The 16,183-nt window shown below is 46.3% G+C and overlaps 2 protein-coding genes across 3 annotated transcripts in view; one reads left to right on the forward strand and one right to left on the reverse strand.

Annotated features, from left to right (window-relative positions):
• The window catches only part of LOC135920725 (uncharacterized), a 295,472-nt gene that overhangs the window by 55,169 nt on the left and 224,120 nt on the right, over positions 1 to 16,183 (forward strand). The window lies entirely within an intron of this gene.
• The window catches only part of LOC135921329 (arylsulfatase B-like), a 57,005-nt gene that overhangs the window by 4,034 nt on the left and 36,788 nt on the right, over positions 1 to 16,183 (reverse strand). The window contains exons 6-8 of the mRNA XM_065455670.1: positions 12,406 to 12,525; positions 10,493 to 10,619; positions 2,789 to 3,082 (exon numbers count right to left, since the gene is read on the reverse strand). Coding sequence (XP_065311742.1) covers positions 2,789 to 3,082; positions 10,493 to 10,619; positions 12,406 to 12,525 — 541 coding nt within the window. The remainder of the gene's footprint in view (positions 1 to 2,788; positions 3,083 to 10,492; positions 10,620 to 12,405; positions 12,526 to 16,183) is intronic.

The raw sequence follows: 16,183 nt of genomic DNA on the forward strand, positions 1-16,183 counted from the left end.
TCGATGATTCTTTTTACATGGGCTTCTTATTGCCCTATCTGGTTTTGTTCGTACACATAGACTGACTAGCTTGTTCGCAGTGAAAAAAAATAGATTCCCGTTTCCCAGAAGGCGTATTTTTCTCAAGTTATGGGACAAGGGATGGGCGTACAGAATAAAACTTCTTATTTTTTTTGCCAGACTCTATGGTTGCTGGCGTCGAGGGCACAGCCCCTCCCGATTGTGCTTCCCCTAGCAGCCCTTAAGCAACCGACACCATCACATCGCCGATATGTAGAAGAGGCTCTATGAAAATGCAAACCAAATTGTATCGCATTGCATGCAGCACAGAAAATTCTCTGTCGTGTCGAAAACAGAGAAAAGTCTATTGCTCTCGCCTTCGTAATGTCTTCACGCAGCGTCATTGCAAGCAGCGATACAAGCCAATAGGTATTTACTTATTACGTGATCGCGAGCACATTCTCTGTAACACTATTATTGTTGAGTCGAGGTAAATAAATCAAATACTTTTGTTTCTCTGATCTAAACAGAGACAGAAAAAAATTGGAGGACGCTTAAGCTTCGCCTTCAAGAGTGGGACGCGACAGCGTTCCCGTCGACCCGCCAAGGGGTATAAGACAACGTGCTACGGCACAGCGATCACTTACGATGCGCCCCGCATCGGACTTAGCGCCCACTTATCACGCGGTGAGCGTCGAGCAACGCAGCGTTCGGCGCGGCAACGAAACGTGCGCCTGAGCGAACGGAACGAACCAAAGAACACGGTGTCTCGGAGGGGAAACGATCTACGCCAGCCAAACGTCGCGATCGGCACGGGCAGAGAGATAGATAGTAATCTAAAGAAAGGACCGGGAGCACGGCGAAGCGTCGTCAGGGGAGAGGGAGTCCCGCGACGCGCCTGGCAGCGGTCCCAATGCGCGCGCGGTGCGCCTCCTGTCGGGGCAGCGCCGTACATTGAGAGGAGGGGGTCTTCTGTGTTTGCCGCAAGATGGCTCTGCGTGTGCGGAAAGCGCAGAAGAAATGCAGCGGAAACGCACTTCGCAACTCGTGTAATTGTGACTTCTGTACGTTACATGTTCATAATTACCGATATACACCGCAGTATAACTTTCCACGGCTCGTTTCGAAGGCAACACCGCATTCACTAGAGGCGCGTTTGCACCGCTTGGAAGCATCGAACTCGTGGCCGAGTGGTAGCGTCTCCGTCTCACACTCCGGAGACCCTGGTTGGATTCCCACCGGGCCAATCTTGGAAGTTGCTTTTTATTTATGAAGCGCCTGCCGTGATTTATCGCTCACGGTCAACGCCGCAAACGCCGACACCGACGCCGACGACACCGGCTTTTCTGCGACACGAGCTCCTTAACGCTATCGCGTTAAAATAATTTCGTATCAGCAGAGCCGGTCTAGGCAGGACATTTGCGCTTAAATGCTTCTCCTTCACGTGACCTCCGAGATAGCAGTGACCTCCGAGATAGCAGCTTAGTCCACCGCGACCGCCACGCGATGCCACGAGGAGCCCTCTCGCCGACTAGACCCTCAACTTGTTCGGGGATAGGCTGACTTTGGCTTCTCCTGTGTGTCTACGTACTGCATACGGCAGCCACGTGCACTAACTCTACCCCTATGTAACTTTCAGCGCCCTAGTGGAGACGAAAGCAGCGAGAAAGTCGCTAATTGGCGCGATAACTAAGTTTAACTCCGCTTGTAGTTGGGAAAAATGTTTTTCCGCCGGAAATTTGTGAGGCGACGTATTTTATTGGTGAGATAATTGGATGATTAGCGAAAAAAGGTGTTTCAAGGCGCCCTTAAATAAACGAGGGAAACACTTTTCTAGTGCAATTCTAAGACACATTATACCGTGTTCCCTTTAACAAGTTTGGAACTAGTTGAAGACTTCATTGAAGTGACTTTTTAGATAGAGCGTTTTAGCATGTTGTGTGATTTTTAGGAAATAAATTTTACATTGAGGAATCAGATGGTTCCATCCTGTGGCATCTGGAAGATATATTTAAGGGAGCAAAGCGATTTACATATGCATGACTTATGTATACAAATGACATGCATAACACTGTGACATTCCTTCTGAAAGCTCTGAAAGGCGCCCGCAAGCAACAGTAAACCATAATCAACAAATCAGAAAACTCTATATACTACTGTTCCTTCAAAAAATTAGCTTAGGTTAGAAAGAAGCAGCTAGGCGAGAAGGAGCCAGTTTGGAAAAATGCCCTGCTCTTCGCAGGGACTTCTAGCTGTCTCCAGATCTCAGTTTGGAGGCACCACTACGTCGGCCCGATAACACGGTAACACTGGGTAACATGGTGGAAGTGGCCATCTCTAGAATAGGCTGTTAACATGCAGCCGTGGCATGTTAGTGGCAGCAGTGGCATCATGCATTGATGGGCAGAGATGTTAAATTACTCCGGGCCGCATAGCCTCCGATATGAATAGCGACCCTCCTTTTTACCCGTGACATAGAAGCACCCTACATGTTTGACCTCCTTTCTTATCTCTTTGCATTCCAAAGTAGTTCCTTTCCACCGTGCAGGGCCAAAAGCCGGACTCTTTTTCAGGTTACTCTCTTGCCTTGCCTGTTCCTCTCGCTCTTTCTTAAACGAAAGTTTTCCCGCCGGCATAAAACGTGTGAAGAATACATGTGATATTTACATGTATAATTTGTTGCCTTCGATGAAGTGCTCAAAGCATTGCACACTATAGCCTATTTGTCAGCCATATGTCTGGTTTCAATGATCGAGGTCAGTGATGTAGGAATAGCTTGCGCACGAACCAGCGACTCGGTAGAATGTTGTGAACCAGTCTGTTAGATGCATCAGCTGGTTCGACACTCCTTGCCTCCGCTTGAGCAGGGCACTCCAGACGAAGGCGGGAACCCTGGTCGAACCTTCCCAGACCGACATCTTCAAACCGCGCAGTGGCCAATTGAAGCTGCGGGTCGAGTGATCGCCGTATGGGGTGCATCCATTGTCACTGCTGAATAGCACGACAACGTTATCGAGCATGCCGGCTTCCTCAAGCGTCTCGAACACCTGGCCTACGGACTGGTCCACCGTGTCCACCATACCTGCGAAAATGACATTAAGTTCAGAGCCTAGGAAGTTTGTGAGGCGAAATAGCTGTGTATGCATGAGCTTTTGCACTTAAATGGCGGTCTCAAGAGAGAAGAGCCTGCTACTACTTGCTTGAGAGGCGCATTCTCATGACACCGCCTTAGTGCTTTTCATACTTCGTCCCGAGAGTGCGTGCACCAATATGCATGCCGACTTAGTGCGCCTAAATAACTAAGAAGAATCAGTGAGGAAAATAAAGATACACAAAACGTGTCGCATGTCGAGACATTCCCGAGTAACTTGAAGCACGTGCAACACCCGTGCTTTTCCGAGAATCATTCGCCTATTGTGACTGTCTCGGTCTCGCGGCTGTAAGATAAAGTTGAGGAGCCATTCCACCCTATGAAGTTGGTTGACCAAAGAAGCTGCTATCGTGGTATAAAATATGTTGGTATGGAGTTTCATTGGTCTGTATGAATATACATACATTTGTGTATATGTATTCATATGGGAGGTTGTGGCCAAGTACTGCACCAGCGTGGCCAATCCTGCTCTGGTGAGAGAGTGCGTTACCGGTTCTGGTCGCCGGGATCAGGTCGCACTCCAGGCCTGTTTGTGCAATTTTCTCAACACACGGTTTTTTTTATTTTCCGGTGGAGAATAGCGCGGCACCGGGATTTGAACCACGGTCCTCTTGCACGGGAGACAGATACTCTACCATCCCCGCAGTAGTTAAATTAAAAAATTAAATTACGTGGTTTTACGTGACAAAACCACTTTCTGATTATACAGCACGCCGTAGTGGGGGACTCCGGAAATTTCGACCACCTGGGGTTCTTTAACGTGCACCTAATTCTATGTACACGGGTGTTTTCGCATTTCGCCCCCATCGAAATGCGGCCGCCGTGGCCGGGATCCGATCCCGTGCCCTCGTGCTCAGCAGTCTAACACCATAGCCACTGAGCAACCACGGCGGGTCCCGCAGGAGTTGTACGCCTCATTTAACCTACAGTGCTGCCCTATTTGATCAGTCAAGGTTGACCAATCTGAGATCGGTTATACCACACGGATGGCACTCGACTAGAGAACCTGGTATTTATGACTTGCACATGTGTCGTCATACCTAATTGAGGATGTATATATATATATATATATATATATATATATATATATATATATATATATATATATATATATATATATATATATATATTTTAAGAGGGTTCCCGTACAGTCATAAAATAAAGGAAAAGACATTAAAAAGAAAGAAAAAAATAGAAAAAAGGGGAAAAAAAGGAACATGACAGGTGATTTGAACTCATGACCCTTCGATGTTGCCCGGAAAGATAGCTCAGTCGGTTGGTTTGTCAGGCCCCAGGTTAATTTCAAGCGCCGTAGCTCCTGCTCCGAGCCTCATACTTACGTGGAAAGGGACTGATAATGTCCGCGACAGTCGATTACGAGTGGTTGGAAGGCATAATTTCTTAGGAAAAGGGGGGCGGGGAAGATGAGGGGGGAAATGTGCGTCTACAATACAAGTCTACAATACAATACAAATACAAGTCTAACTATGGGATAGTTAGACTTGAGGGAAATCTTCGTTAACAAACGATAGCACAGCAATCAGCATTCGAATATAATTATAGCCCTAATAATAATTGTAAATATTCATCTCATCTGTGGGATCTAATGCGCGCGCTGTTGCTTTGTCTCTGCGTGTAGTAGGTAAAAGAGCGAGTTTAAGGCGATATAAGCCTGCGTGGCCATGATACGCACACGACAAACTGCCTTAAAGTATTTAGACTTGAGGGGAAAGCTTCGGTAACAAACTATAACACGGCAATCAGCACTCGAATACGACGAGAGAAATTATTGAGACATGGAAAATTCCCTTGAAATAAATATGGTTTGCGAGACAAATGCCTGTAAGTATTGAACCTCTTAAGAGATGAGGGGTCATCGAGAGGTCATCGTCAGCACGAGACCACCACCAGGCACCTTACTGAGATGTGGGGGAACTTCGCGGTCGGAACGAAGCCTCCCTTCTCCGCCGGCCAAGAGGGGGAAACGCGCTTGCCGATCGCTCAAGGTTTTGCGGGCACAATAGTATAGCTCTAGCGTCTAGGAAAAGCTTAAAAAGGTGCGAGGGCGGCACGCATAGCGTGGGGAGCTAGCCGCCAGACTAGCTATCTCAAGGACTGCTGCTAACGAGGGCGAAATACCTTCGTGTAATTATAATAACCCTAATAGGACTACTTTCGAAAGAACAAAAAAAAAAAAGAAAGGAAACGGTCCAGAGGGCTATACTACGAGAGCTATGAGTGATAATTTTCTATATATATATGTATTCATCTCATCTATGGGATCGCATGCGCGCGTTGTTGCTTTGTCTCTAAGAATCAAGGAAAGGAAAGCAAAATTGCAGCGCCGTGGTTTTAAAGCGCACCCGTGGTAGAGAAACGGAAGGCGATATAAGCGCGCGTGGCTATGATACGCACACGAAAAACTGCCTCAAAATAGTTAGACTTGAGGGAAATCTTCGTTAACAAACGATAGCACAGCAATCAACATTCGAATATAATTATAGCCCTAATATAATTGTAAATATTCATCTCATCTATCCCCAGCAGCCGCGAAGCAACTGACCACGGCGGCGGTCAGATCTGTGACGCTGCAGAGGGTGCTAAGAATACCTGGCTCCTGCCAGGCCGCCATTGGAATCTGAACCTGGCAACGTTTAACGTTAGAACGTTATCTAGTGAGGCGAGTCTAGCAGTGTTATTGGAGGAATTAGAGGGTAGTAAATGGGATATAATAGGGCTCAGTGAGGTTAGGAGGACAAAAGAAGCATATACAGTGCTAAAAAGCGGGCACGTACTGTGCTACCGGGGCTTAGCTGAGAGACGAGAACTAGGAGTCGGATTCCTGATTAATAAGGACATAGCTGGTAACATACAGGAATTCTATAGCATTAACGAGAGGGTAGCAGGTCTTGTGAAACTTAATAAGAGGTACAAATTGAAGGTGGTACAAGTCTATGCCCCTACATGCAGTCATGATGACCAGGAAGTCGAAAGCTTTTATGAAGACGTGGAATTGGCGATGGGTAAAGTCAAAACAAAATACACTATACTGATGGGCGACTTCAATGCCAGGGTAGCCAAGAAGCAGGCTGGAGACAAGTCAGTGGGGGAATATGGCATAGGCTCTAGGAATAGCAGAGGAGAGTTATTAGTAGAGTTTGCAGAACAGAATAATATGCGGATAGTGAATACCTTTTTCCGCAAGCGGGTTAGTCGAAAGTGGACGTGGAGGAGCCTGAATGGTGAGACTAGAAATGAAATCCACTTCATACTCTGCGCGAACCCTGGCATCATACAAGATGTAGACGTGCTCGGCTAGGTACGCTGCAGTGACCATAGGATGGTAAGAACTCGAATTAGCCTAGACTTGAGGAGGCAACGGAAGAAACTGGTACACAAGAAGCCAATCAATGAGTTAGCGGTAAGAGGAAAACTAGAGGAATTCCGCATCAAGCTACAGAACAGGTATTCGGCTTTAACTCAGGAAGAGGACCTTAGTGTTCAAGCAATGAACGACAATCTCATGGGCATCATTAAGGAATGCGCAATAGAAGTCGGTGGTAATGCCGTTAGACAGGAAACCAGTAAGCTATCGCAGGAGACGAAAGATATGATCAAGAAACGCCAATGTATGAAAGCCTCTAACCCTGCAGCTAGAATAGAACTGGTAGAACTTTCGAAGTTAATCAACAAGCGTAAGACAGCGGACGTCAGGAACTATAATATGGATAGAATTGAACAGGCTCTCAGGAACGGAGGAAGCCTAAAAACAGTGAAAAAGAAACTAGGAATAGGCAAGAATCAGATGTGTGCGTTGAGAGACAAAGCCGGCAATATCGTTACTAATATGGATGAGATAGTTCAAGTGGCTGAGGAGTTATACAGAGATTTATATAGTACCAGTGGCACCCACGACGATCGTGGAAGCGAAAATAGCCTAGAGGAATTCGAAATCCCGCAGGTAACGCCAGAAGAAGTAAAGAAAGCCTTAGGAGCTATGCAAAGGGGGAAGGCAGCTGGGGAGGATCAGGTAACAGCAGATTTGTTGAAGGATGGTGGTCTGATTGTTCTAGAGAAACTGGCCACCCTGTATACGCAATGCCTCATAACCTCGAGCATACCGGAATCTTGGAAGAACGCTAACATAATCCTAATCCATAAGAAAGGGGACGCCAAAGATTTGAAAAATTATAGACCGATCAGCTTACTGTCCGTCACCTACAAAGTATTTACTAAGGTAATCGCAAATAGAATCCAATCGCAAATAGAATCCAACAAAATCCCAATAAAGAAAGGCGTCAGACAGGGAGATACGATCTCTCCAATGCTATTCACCGCATGTTTACAGGAGGTATTCAGAGACCTGGAGTGGGAAGAATGGGGGATAAAAGTTGATGGAGAATACCTTAGCAACTTGCGATTCGCTGATGATATTGCCTTGCTTAGTAACTCAGGAGACCAATGGCAATGCATGCTCACTGACCTGGAGAGGCAAAGCAGAAGGGTGGGTCTGAAAATTAATCTGCAGAAAACTAAAGTAATGTTTAACAGTCTCGGAAGAGAACAGCAGTTTACGATAGGTAGCGAGGCACTGGAAGTGGTAAGGGAATACATCTACTTAGGGCAGGTAGTGACCACGGATCCGGATCATGAGACTGAAATAACCAGAAGAATAAGAATGGGCTGGGGTGCGTTTGGCAGGCATTCTCAAATCATGAACAGCAGGTTGCCACTATCCCTCAAAAGGAAAGTGTATAACAGCTGTGTGTTACCAGTACTCACATATGGGGCAGAAACCTGGAGGCTTACGAAAAGGGTTCTGCTGAAATTGAGGACGACGCAACGAGCTATGGAAAGAAGAATGATCGGTGTAACGTTAAGGGATAAGAAAAGAGCAGATTGGGTGAGGCAACAAACGCGGGTAAATGACATCTTAGTTGAAATAAAGAAATGGACATGGGCCGGACATGTAATGAGGAGGGGAGATAACCGATGGTCATTAAGGGTTACGGACTGGATTCCAAGGGAAGGGAATCGTAGCAGGGGGCGGCAGAAAGTTAGGTGGGCGGATGACATTAAGACGTTTGCAGGGACAACATGGCCACAATTAGTACATGATTGGGGTAGTTGGAGAAGTATGGGAGAGGCCTTTGCCCTGCAATGGGCGTAACTAGGCTGATGATGATGATTATGATGATGATGATGATGTGTATATGTCCTTTATGCGAAATATGAAGAAATATTAGGTGCGCACTACGTCACGCACTACGTCGTACATAGACACAGCTACCGCCGAAGGGCTTTTACCACGTCTTTCTAAAGACGTAGCTGCGACGGAGCGCCGTTTAGACGCAGGTGGCCGTTAACCCTAGCCTCGACGCGAGCGGCGTCATGCGTTGACCGGGGCGCACTCCAAAGGAGTGCACGAAACAGAACACGCTTGTTTGCAACTTGCGATATAGCATACTTCGTAGCTAACTAGCTGAACGAAGCTTGGGAGGACTACAGTTGTATTCATGTGGACAAACATGGGGCTGCCCGCTTCCCTCCCGTAGACGCCCATGTATTGACAGCAGGCGGGAATTCCAAAATATTCACAGCTTCACTGTGAACTACGTAATAATGAAAATTGAATAAAACCCGGCGTAATGGTAGAGTCGTTTTAGCGGCTAATTGTCATATAATTTCTTTTGGAATAGTTCTAACAAAAGAAGAGGTACATCTGTTTTCTGTAACCATACTCGATCTGTAGATGCCCACGTGTTGACACCAGCCGAGAATTCTGTAATGTTTACAACTTTACCGGGAACTAGTTATTACAAGTAAATGAAACTCGGCGTAATGATAGGGTCGTCTTAGCAACCAACTTCAGTACAATTTTTTTCCAAGATACATACATTAGACTGAGAGCTACAGCGCATTAGAGAGAAAGTTGGTTTGGCGCAAGAAGACGTTTTCTCCTAGCCACCGCGATTTTCCCGGAGGGTATCCACGGACAGCTCCGCTGTAAAAAAGTACAATCTACGTCGCATTACCTAACTGGAGGCATGGACTATGTGAACTACACAAACTGGTGCTCTATAAAACTGTGAACTCTCTACGGAAGTTAGTGCGCGAGGCAGGTTTGACAAGATGGTAATGATCGTCTTATATATTTTTTTGAAATATTATCACAGCATGAGCTTTCACGCCATCGCAAGTTGCGCGCATTGCCGGCGCTATGGTCCTCCATTATTGCAGACAACGCCTATTTTGGTAAACTCTGTCCTCTGTCGATAGGGGACCATATTTCATTGATTAATAATTTTCCTCTCCCTACCATTGACCCTCACCCTTGCTTAGGCGGCGGTGCCACCATGATTGTTGAACTTCATTCTCTCCCAGTGATTGGATCTATGCTGCAAGGCTGATGTCTGTAAAGTGTATCAGTAAAACAAGCTGGATTGTAGACGGCTGGGTGTTTCCTCTCGGTATAAGCATGTCGTCATGCAGTGGGTTATATTTTTTTTTTCGTGTGTCGCAACGTTTTGCCTCAGACGTATTATTTAAGTGTCAAGATAAGTTACTTCCGAGTACTCTAGAGAGTATTAGTTTGTGCTCTCATATTTGGCGCTCCTGCAGATAGTTCTCGTTAGGAGTACGCATGTGTAAACTTGTCATAACTCACTCAAAAATTCAAAAACTTCAATTCTTTATGAAGCTGCACGTTATTTTTTTTTCGCGATTACGAAGATTGACAAAATGCGATGCAACCAAAACTCTATGCAGTGAGTTCATTGGCGTTTCAGGCGGTACTTCTAGAAACATCTCTTTAATGCTACTAGGTCCCCAGGTTTCCAAAATACACAGGTGCCCTTGCGCAGAGCTGGATAAAATGGAACTATTAACAGGCGGAAGTAGCACGTTTGCGAAGGCAAAGTGAAAGCAAGGAATTACTTGCGTTACGTTTTCGCACAATCAATCGAAACTTTGTACAGTGCAACATCAAATGCAGTGCGAAACTTGGCGCGCAAATCGCCAATGGAAAAAAGTGTTAGAATGTTCAAGATGATTCTCAACGGCTGTGTGTTGGATGCCCCATGTCGTGCGTCGTGCCATGTGTTTTCTGCATGAGTCCGTTTGTTTCGCACTTCTTGTTTTTTTTTATACGCTTTGACTTTTGAATTTGATATTCATTACGAAGATTGTAAAAACTGGTTCATTAGCCCATTCATGGATACGGTCCAGCCGTCATAGTCGTGCTGTGCACGCCGATGAAACGAAACCCTTTTTGTTAGGTTTCGAGTGAGGGCACTTGCTAGTTCGAGAAACAAAGAGGTAAATATAATTTTTCAATGTTACCTGCGTAGAGAGTCCTTTGGACTTCGCCAATGTACGGAAACTTTATTACATTCTTTGCCGGCGCTTGCAGAGGTTCAGGGCCTCCCGAACCGTGTGGCGCTTGGTAGCTCACGTAAAGAAATAGGGGCTGTGGAGGGAAAGAAAACACTCTTTGAAATCCCACAAAAGTCCGTAGGTGCGTTGCCTCAATGGCCTTGCCCTAAAAGGCGTACCAAATAGAAACAATAACTTACACAGGATTGACCGCACTAAATTTCCTCATTGCGTTTGTGGCTATGTTGACGAGCATAAATGTTACCTCAATTTCTCAATTCCCGCATCATGAGCTGGTGGCACCCCAACACGCCGATTTTATCATCGTCATCATCATCAGCCTGTCTTTTTGTCCACTTCCGGACGAAGGCCATTCCTAGCGATGGCCAATTGCCCCTGTCATGCGCTAGCTGATTGCAACTTGCGTCTAATAATTTCCTAATTCCATCAGCCCACCTAATTTTCTGCTGTTCACAACTGTGCTTCTCTTCCCTTGGCAACCACTCTGTAACTCTGATGGTCTACCGGCTATCTACCCTGCGTAGTACATGGCGAACTTCAATAATTTTAAATGACACTAGACTGTAGACTACTCAATTTAAAAAGAATATTGGGGCCGGAGGGTGCGTCGACCAGGGAAGGTGTGTTTAGCGCGTCGAATTGGGAGTAAAGGAATCGTGTGCACAAGGCCAAGGCCAGGGCCACCCCCCCCTCCATCTGCTCCCTGGCCTTGGCCTTGTGCACACCATTCCTTTACTCTCAATTCGACACGCAAACACACCTTCCCTCATTGCCGCACCCTCCCGAGTTACACCCTCTCCCCTTTAGAAGAACCCCATCTATATATACTGTGGCGAGGATTGCATAAGTCGCCTTGAAGACAAGTCCACTTGTCGAAACGGTGGCTCCTGCTTTCACCTTGTTCTCGTTTTGCTCATCGTCTTGAATTTCCATCTCCCGCATTCCCCATGTTTTCCCTAGGCTGGAGAAAGGATGTGAAGGATTGACAAGAAAGGAGAAGGAGATAGAAATTTGCTATCGATGTGAACACGTGGGGTTGTCCATCATCTCCCCGCCTACAATATGACGCTCAGGTCTGTGGACTTCATGAACCGTAGTAGTGCCCGTGTCGCCTTGTATGCCTGCAACTTCTTGTAACTGAATACTGTCTGCTGTCTTCTCAGTTAAACAAGCTCGGAAGATCGTCGCTTTAGTTGTCATGACGATCACAAAAACACATCATTTATTCAATCATATTTTCAGCGTTGCATCAGTCACAGATAGTTGCGCCTGATATTGCAATGAGCAATGAGTAGAAAGCCTACTAGGGAGTGTGTTAAACTGATTAGACAGCGCACCATTTTCTGAGGCGGGGTATTGAGGTGTGCTCCCTTAAGCCTTACATGGTCAGCCTTGCTGAAATTTAACCTAAACCAGTTCACCTATCAGTATACGCCGACGACGTTTGTCTTTGGTCCTCTGCGGTGAGTCAGCTTCAAGTGCTTGCACGGGTTCAGCGGGTTGCCATTATAACTTGTTCATATCTCCACAAGCGAGGCATTGGAGCGCCCACAGGTGTTTATGTAGGCTTCACAACTTTTACAGTGTAACGTACACCATAAAACAAATGTTTAGGAGCTATCATGATTAAACAATTAGCAATGTAATCACACTTCAGAAAATAGTTTGAGTAACTCCCGACAACTGCGAACCACTGGTCTCATCATTCTGAGGCTTGCGTGCCACTCTAGCTCTTAAGTTTGGTTTTAAGACAGACAGACAGACAGACAGACAGACAGACAGACAGACAGACAGACAGACAGACATGCGCTAGGGGCTGAATTTAAGGTGCCCTTAAAGCTGGTGTCAAGCTTCCTCACCTTCCGCCTGTTCCGTATGATCTCCTGTGCTCTTTCCGTGAATAACGTTGTGGAATACCTTCCAGTGTCGCTCCACCTGGGCTCCATGTTGAACCAGAAGTCTAGACCAGTGTGGTTTTCCTGCAAAAGCGAATAATGAAGGTGCGATGTCCCAGTCTCCCATCCAACGACACGAAACGCTGCGCATGTGGTAGCGGTACATTTTCTTAGACTTAGTTTAAAAAGCAGCTGTAGCAGGGATGTGCAAATGTTTGATAATGAAACCAGAACGTAGCGTCACTAAGAGGCACCAGAAAGATGTACATATAATAGTTAAGAACAGTATCTGGCTGCAGAAGCTTGGATGTAATCCCTAAAAGAATCGCTTAAGCAGCGTTCTATCCCATAAAATTTCCTTAATTGAAAGAAAGTAAAGAAAGAAAAAAAATATTTTGCAAGGCCCTAGATTTGCGTCATGAACAGAAGCGCAAAGAACAAGGAGATTTCGCGGTTCTTTGTATTGGTATACTCTAATAGTAGTTTGAACCTAGTGTCATTGCATCGGCTGCTCCGATCGAGTTTCTCTTCAACTTGAGCCAGTGCGAGTGTATTTGAGACTACTGACTAAGCACACAGACCATCCACTGACAAGCATTACTGACATACGGCCTGGCACTGCCTGCTCAGAAGCAACCATGTAGCAGCAAAATGTACTGTCGTCGGGCCATGCAGCGCATGGCATTCCGGAAATTGCACTCTGGAGAGTGGCAAAGCGGATGGCACGACTTTCGATCCCCGGAATAATGACGAAATCGTAAACATCGCCTGCAGAACACTTCGCCTTGTCCTACATTGCTGACATTTACAGACATACTGAACCTGTTATTGCAGATGGCCCTGCACCACAGACCTTAACTGCAGCAGATTTCATGGCACCTGAAATGGGGATAGTGCTAAGTATAAAGATAGCACAGCACACAAGGTATCTCCACTGCGGCTGAGTTCAGCTTTGTCCCAGATGCATTACGCTGCGTACTCTAACAAAGTCTCGTGAAATGGAGAGTAATTGTTTTCTCCAAACCAAGATTGCAATTGATAAGCAATCGCAAGAAACAAGGAACAGGGTACAGTATTATAGTTTACGACATCATGACTATGCCTACTTGCCTCTCAGTCTGGGTACAAAATCGTGTTACAGTGGATTCCTGGTCATTGCGGAATAGCTCGAAATGAGAAGGCTGTTGCCGAGGAAGAATCGCGCACACAGATGGTCACATTAAAGCTATCGACTTTTCCCGGAATCGCACCAACGCCTTGCTGTTTAACTCCTTCAAGACCTCTATTACACGATTATGAGACGACTCCGACCACCGGCAAGAGCGCATCTGTAGATGCGACTCAGGTTTCCAATTCCACTAGCGGCTGCGGAGCCGGTAGGAAACATTTCATTAGTGATTAAGGTTCGGTGCTCCGTAGACAAGGCGATACCTTCACAAGATCAGGTGGAAACGATGGGACGTTGACTGCTGCGTCAGGTACACTTCAGATACCGTATACCACATACATTGCGGGTGCCCTAAATATGCGGCTGATTAAAGGACACTCCATTTAACTGCCGGCTGGTTGGACTCCTGTTAATTCTCAGAGAAGATCTTGGGCCCATGGAGACGGGTCGCCCCGGCCCAACGAGCCATAAAATTGCTACTTAGCTTTCTATGTTAGACAGGCTTACACGCTCGTGTTTAAAACATGCGTGGGATGGACACCGTGTGCGATACATATTAGCACAAAAAAGTGAGGGAAGAAATGCTTTGGGCTACGTAAGTTTTCTTCAGTAAGGACAAGTATTTAGAGCGACGCGATGCCAACGGTATAGGTTAATGTAGCTTTGAGAAATGAGGCGGTGAGGCGGTGGCGGTGGCGTAGAGGTAGAACACCCGCCTCGCGTGCAAGAGGTCCATGGTTCGAATCCCGGTGCCGGCAATTTTCCGCCGGAAAAAAAAATCCGCGTGTTGATAAAATTGCATAAGCAGGCCTGGAGTGTGGCCTGATCCCGGTGACCAGAACCGGTAACTCACTCCCTCACCAGAGCAGGACTGGCCACCCTGGTGCAGTACTTGGCCACAACCTCCTATATGAACAACACAATCAAACCCCGGCCCTCAGTCCCCAGCAGCTGTGAAGCAACTGACCACGGCGGCGGTCAGACCTGCGAAGCAGCAGAGGGTGCTAAGAATCACTGGCTCCGGACAGGCCGCCATTGGAATATGAACCTGGCAACGTTTAACGCTAGAACGTTATCTAGTGAGGCGAGTCTAGCAGTGCTATTGGAGGAATTAGAGGGCAGTAAATGGGATATCATACGGCTAAGTGAAGTTAGGAGGCCAAAACAGGCATATACAGTGCTAAATAGCGGGCACGTCCTGTGCTACCGGGGCTTAGCGGAGAGAAGGGAACTAGGCGTCGGATTCCTGATTAATAAGAATATAGCTGGTAACATACAGGAATTCCATAGCATTAACGAGAGGGTGGCAGGTCTTGTTGTGAAACTTAATAAGAGGTACGAAATGAAGATTGTACAGGCCTACGCCCCTACATCCAGTCATGATGACCAGGAAGTCGAAAGCTTCTATGAAGACGTGGAATCGGTGATGGGTAGAGTGAAAACTAAATACACTATACCAATCGGCGACTTTAATGCCAAGGTAGGCAAGAAGCAGGCTGCAGACAAGGCCGGGGGCGGGAAATATGGCATAGGCACTAGGAATATCAGGGGAGAGTTATTAGTTGAGTTTGCGGAATAGAAAAATATGAGTATAATGAATACCTTCTTCCGCAAGCGGGATAGCCGAAAGTGGACGTGGAGGAGCCCGAATGGCGAGACTAGAAATGAAATAGACTTCATACTCTGCGCTAACCCTGGCATCATACAAGATGTGGACGTGCTCGGCAAGGTGCGCTGCAGTGACCACAGGATGGTAAGAACTCGAATTAGCCTAGACCTAAGAAGGGAACGGAAGAAACTGGTACATAAGAAGCCGATCAATGAGTTAGTGGTAAGAGGGAAAATAGAGGAATTCCAGATCAAGCTACAGAACTCAATTCGGCTTAACTCAAGAAGAGGACCGTAGTGTTGAAGCAATGAACGACAATCTTGTGGGCATCATTAAGGAGTGTGCAATGGAAGTCGGTGGTAACTCCGTTAGGCACGATACCAGTAAACTATCGCAGGAGACGAAAGATCTGATCAAGAAGCGCCAATGTATGAAAGCCTCTAACCCTACAGCTAGAATAGAACTTGCAGAACATTCGAAGTTAATCAACAAGCGTAGGACAGCTGACATAAGGAAGTATATAATATGGATAGAATTGAACATGCTCTCAGGAATGGAGGAAGCCTAAAAACAGTGAAGAAGAAACTGGGAATTGGCAAGAATCAGATGTATGCGTTAAGAAACAAAGCCGGCAATATCATTACTAATATGGATGGGATAGTTCAAGTGGCTGAGGAGTTCTATAGAGATTTATACAGTCACAGTGGCACCCACTACGATAATGAAAGAAAAAATAGTCTAGACGAATTCGAAATCCCACAGGTAACGCCGGAAGAAGTAAAGAAAGCCTTGGGAGATATGCAAAGGGTGAAGGCAGCTGGGGAGGATCAGGTAACAGCAGATTTGTTGAAGGATGGTGGGCAGATTGTTTTACAGAAACTGGCCACCCTGTATACGCAATGCCTCATAACGTCGAGCGTACCGGAATCTTGGAAAAACGCTAACATAATCCTAATCCATAAGAA

This window comes from Dermacentor albipictus, chromosome 8 (genome assembly GCF_038994185.2).
Source record: "Dermacentor albipictus isolate Rhodes 1998 colony chromosome 8, USDA_Dalb.pri_finalv2, whole genome shotgun sequence".
NCBI classification, from domain to species: Eukaryota; Metazoa; Arthropoda; class Arachnida; order Ixodida; family Ixodidae; genus Dermacentor; species Dermacentor albipictus.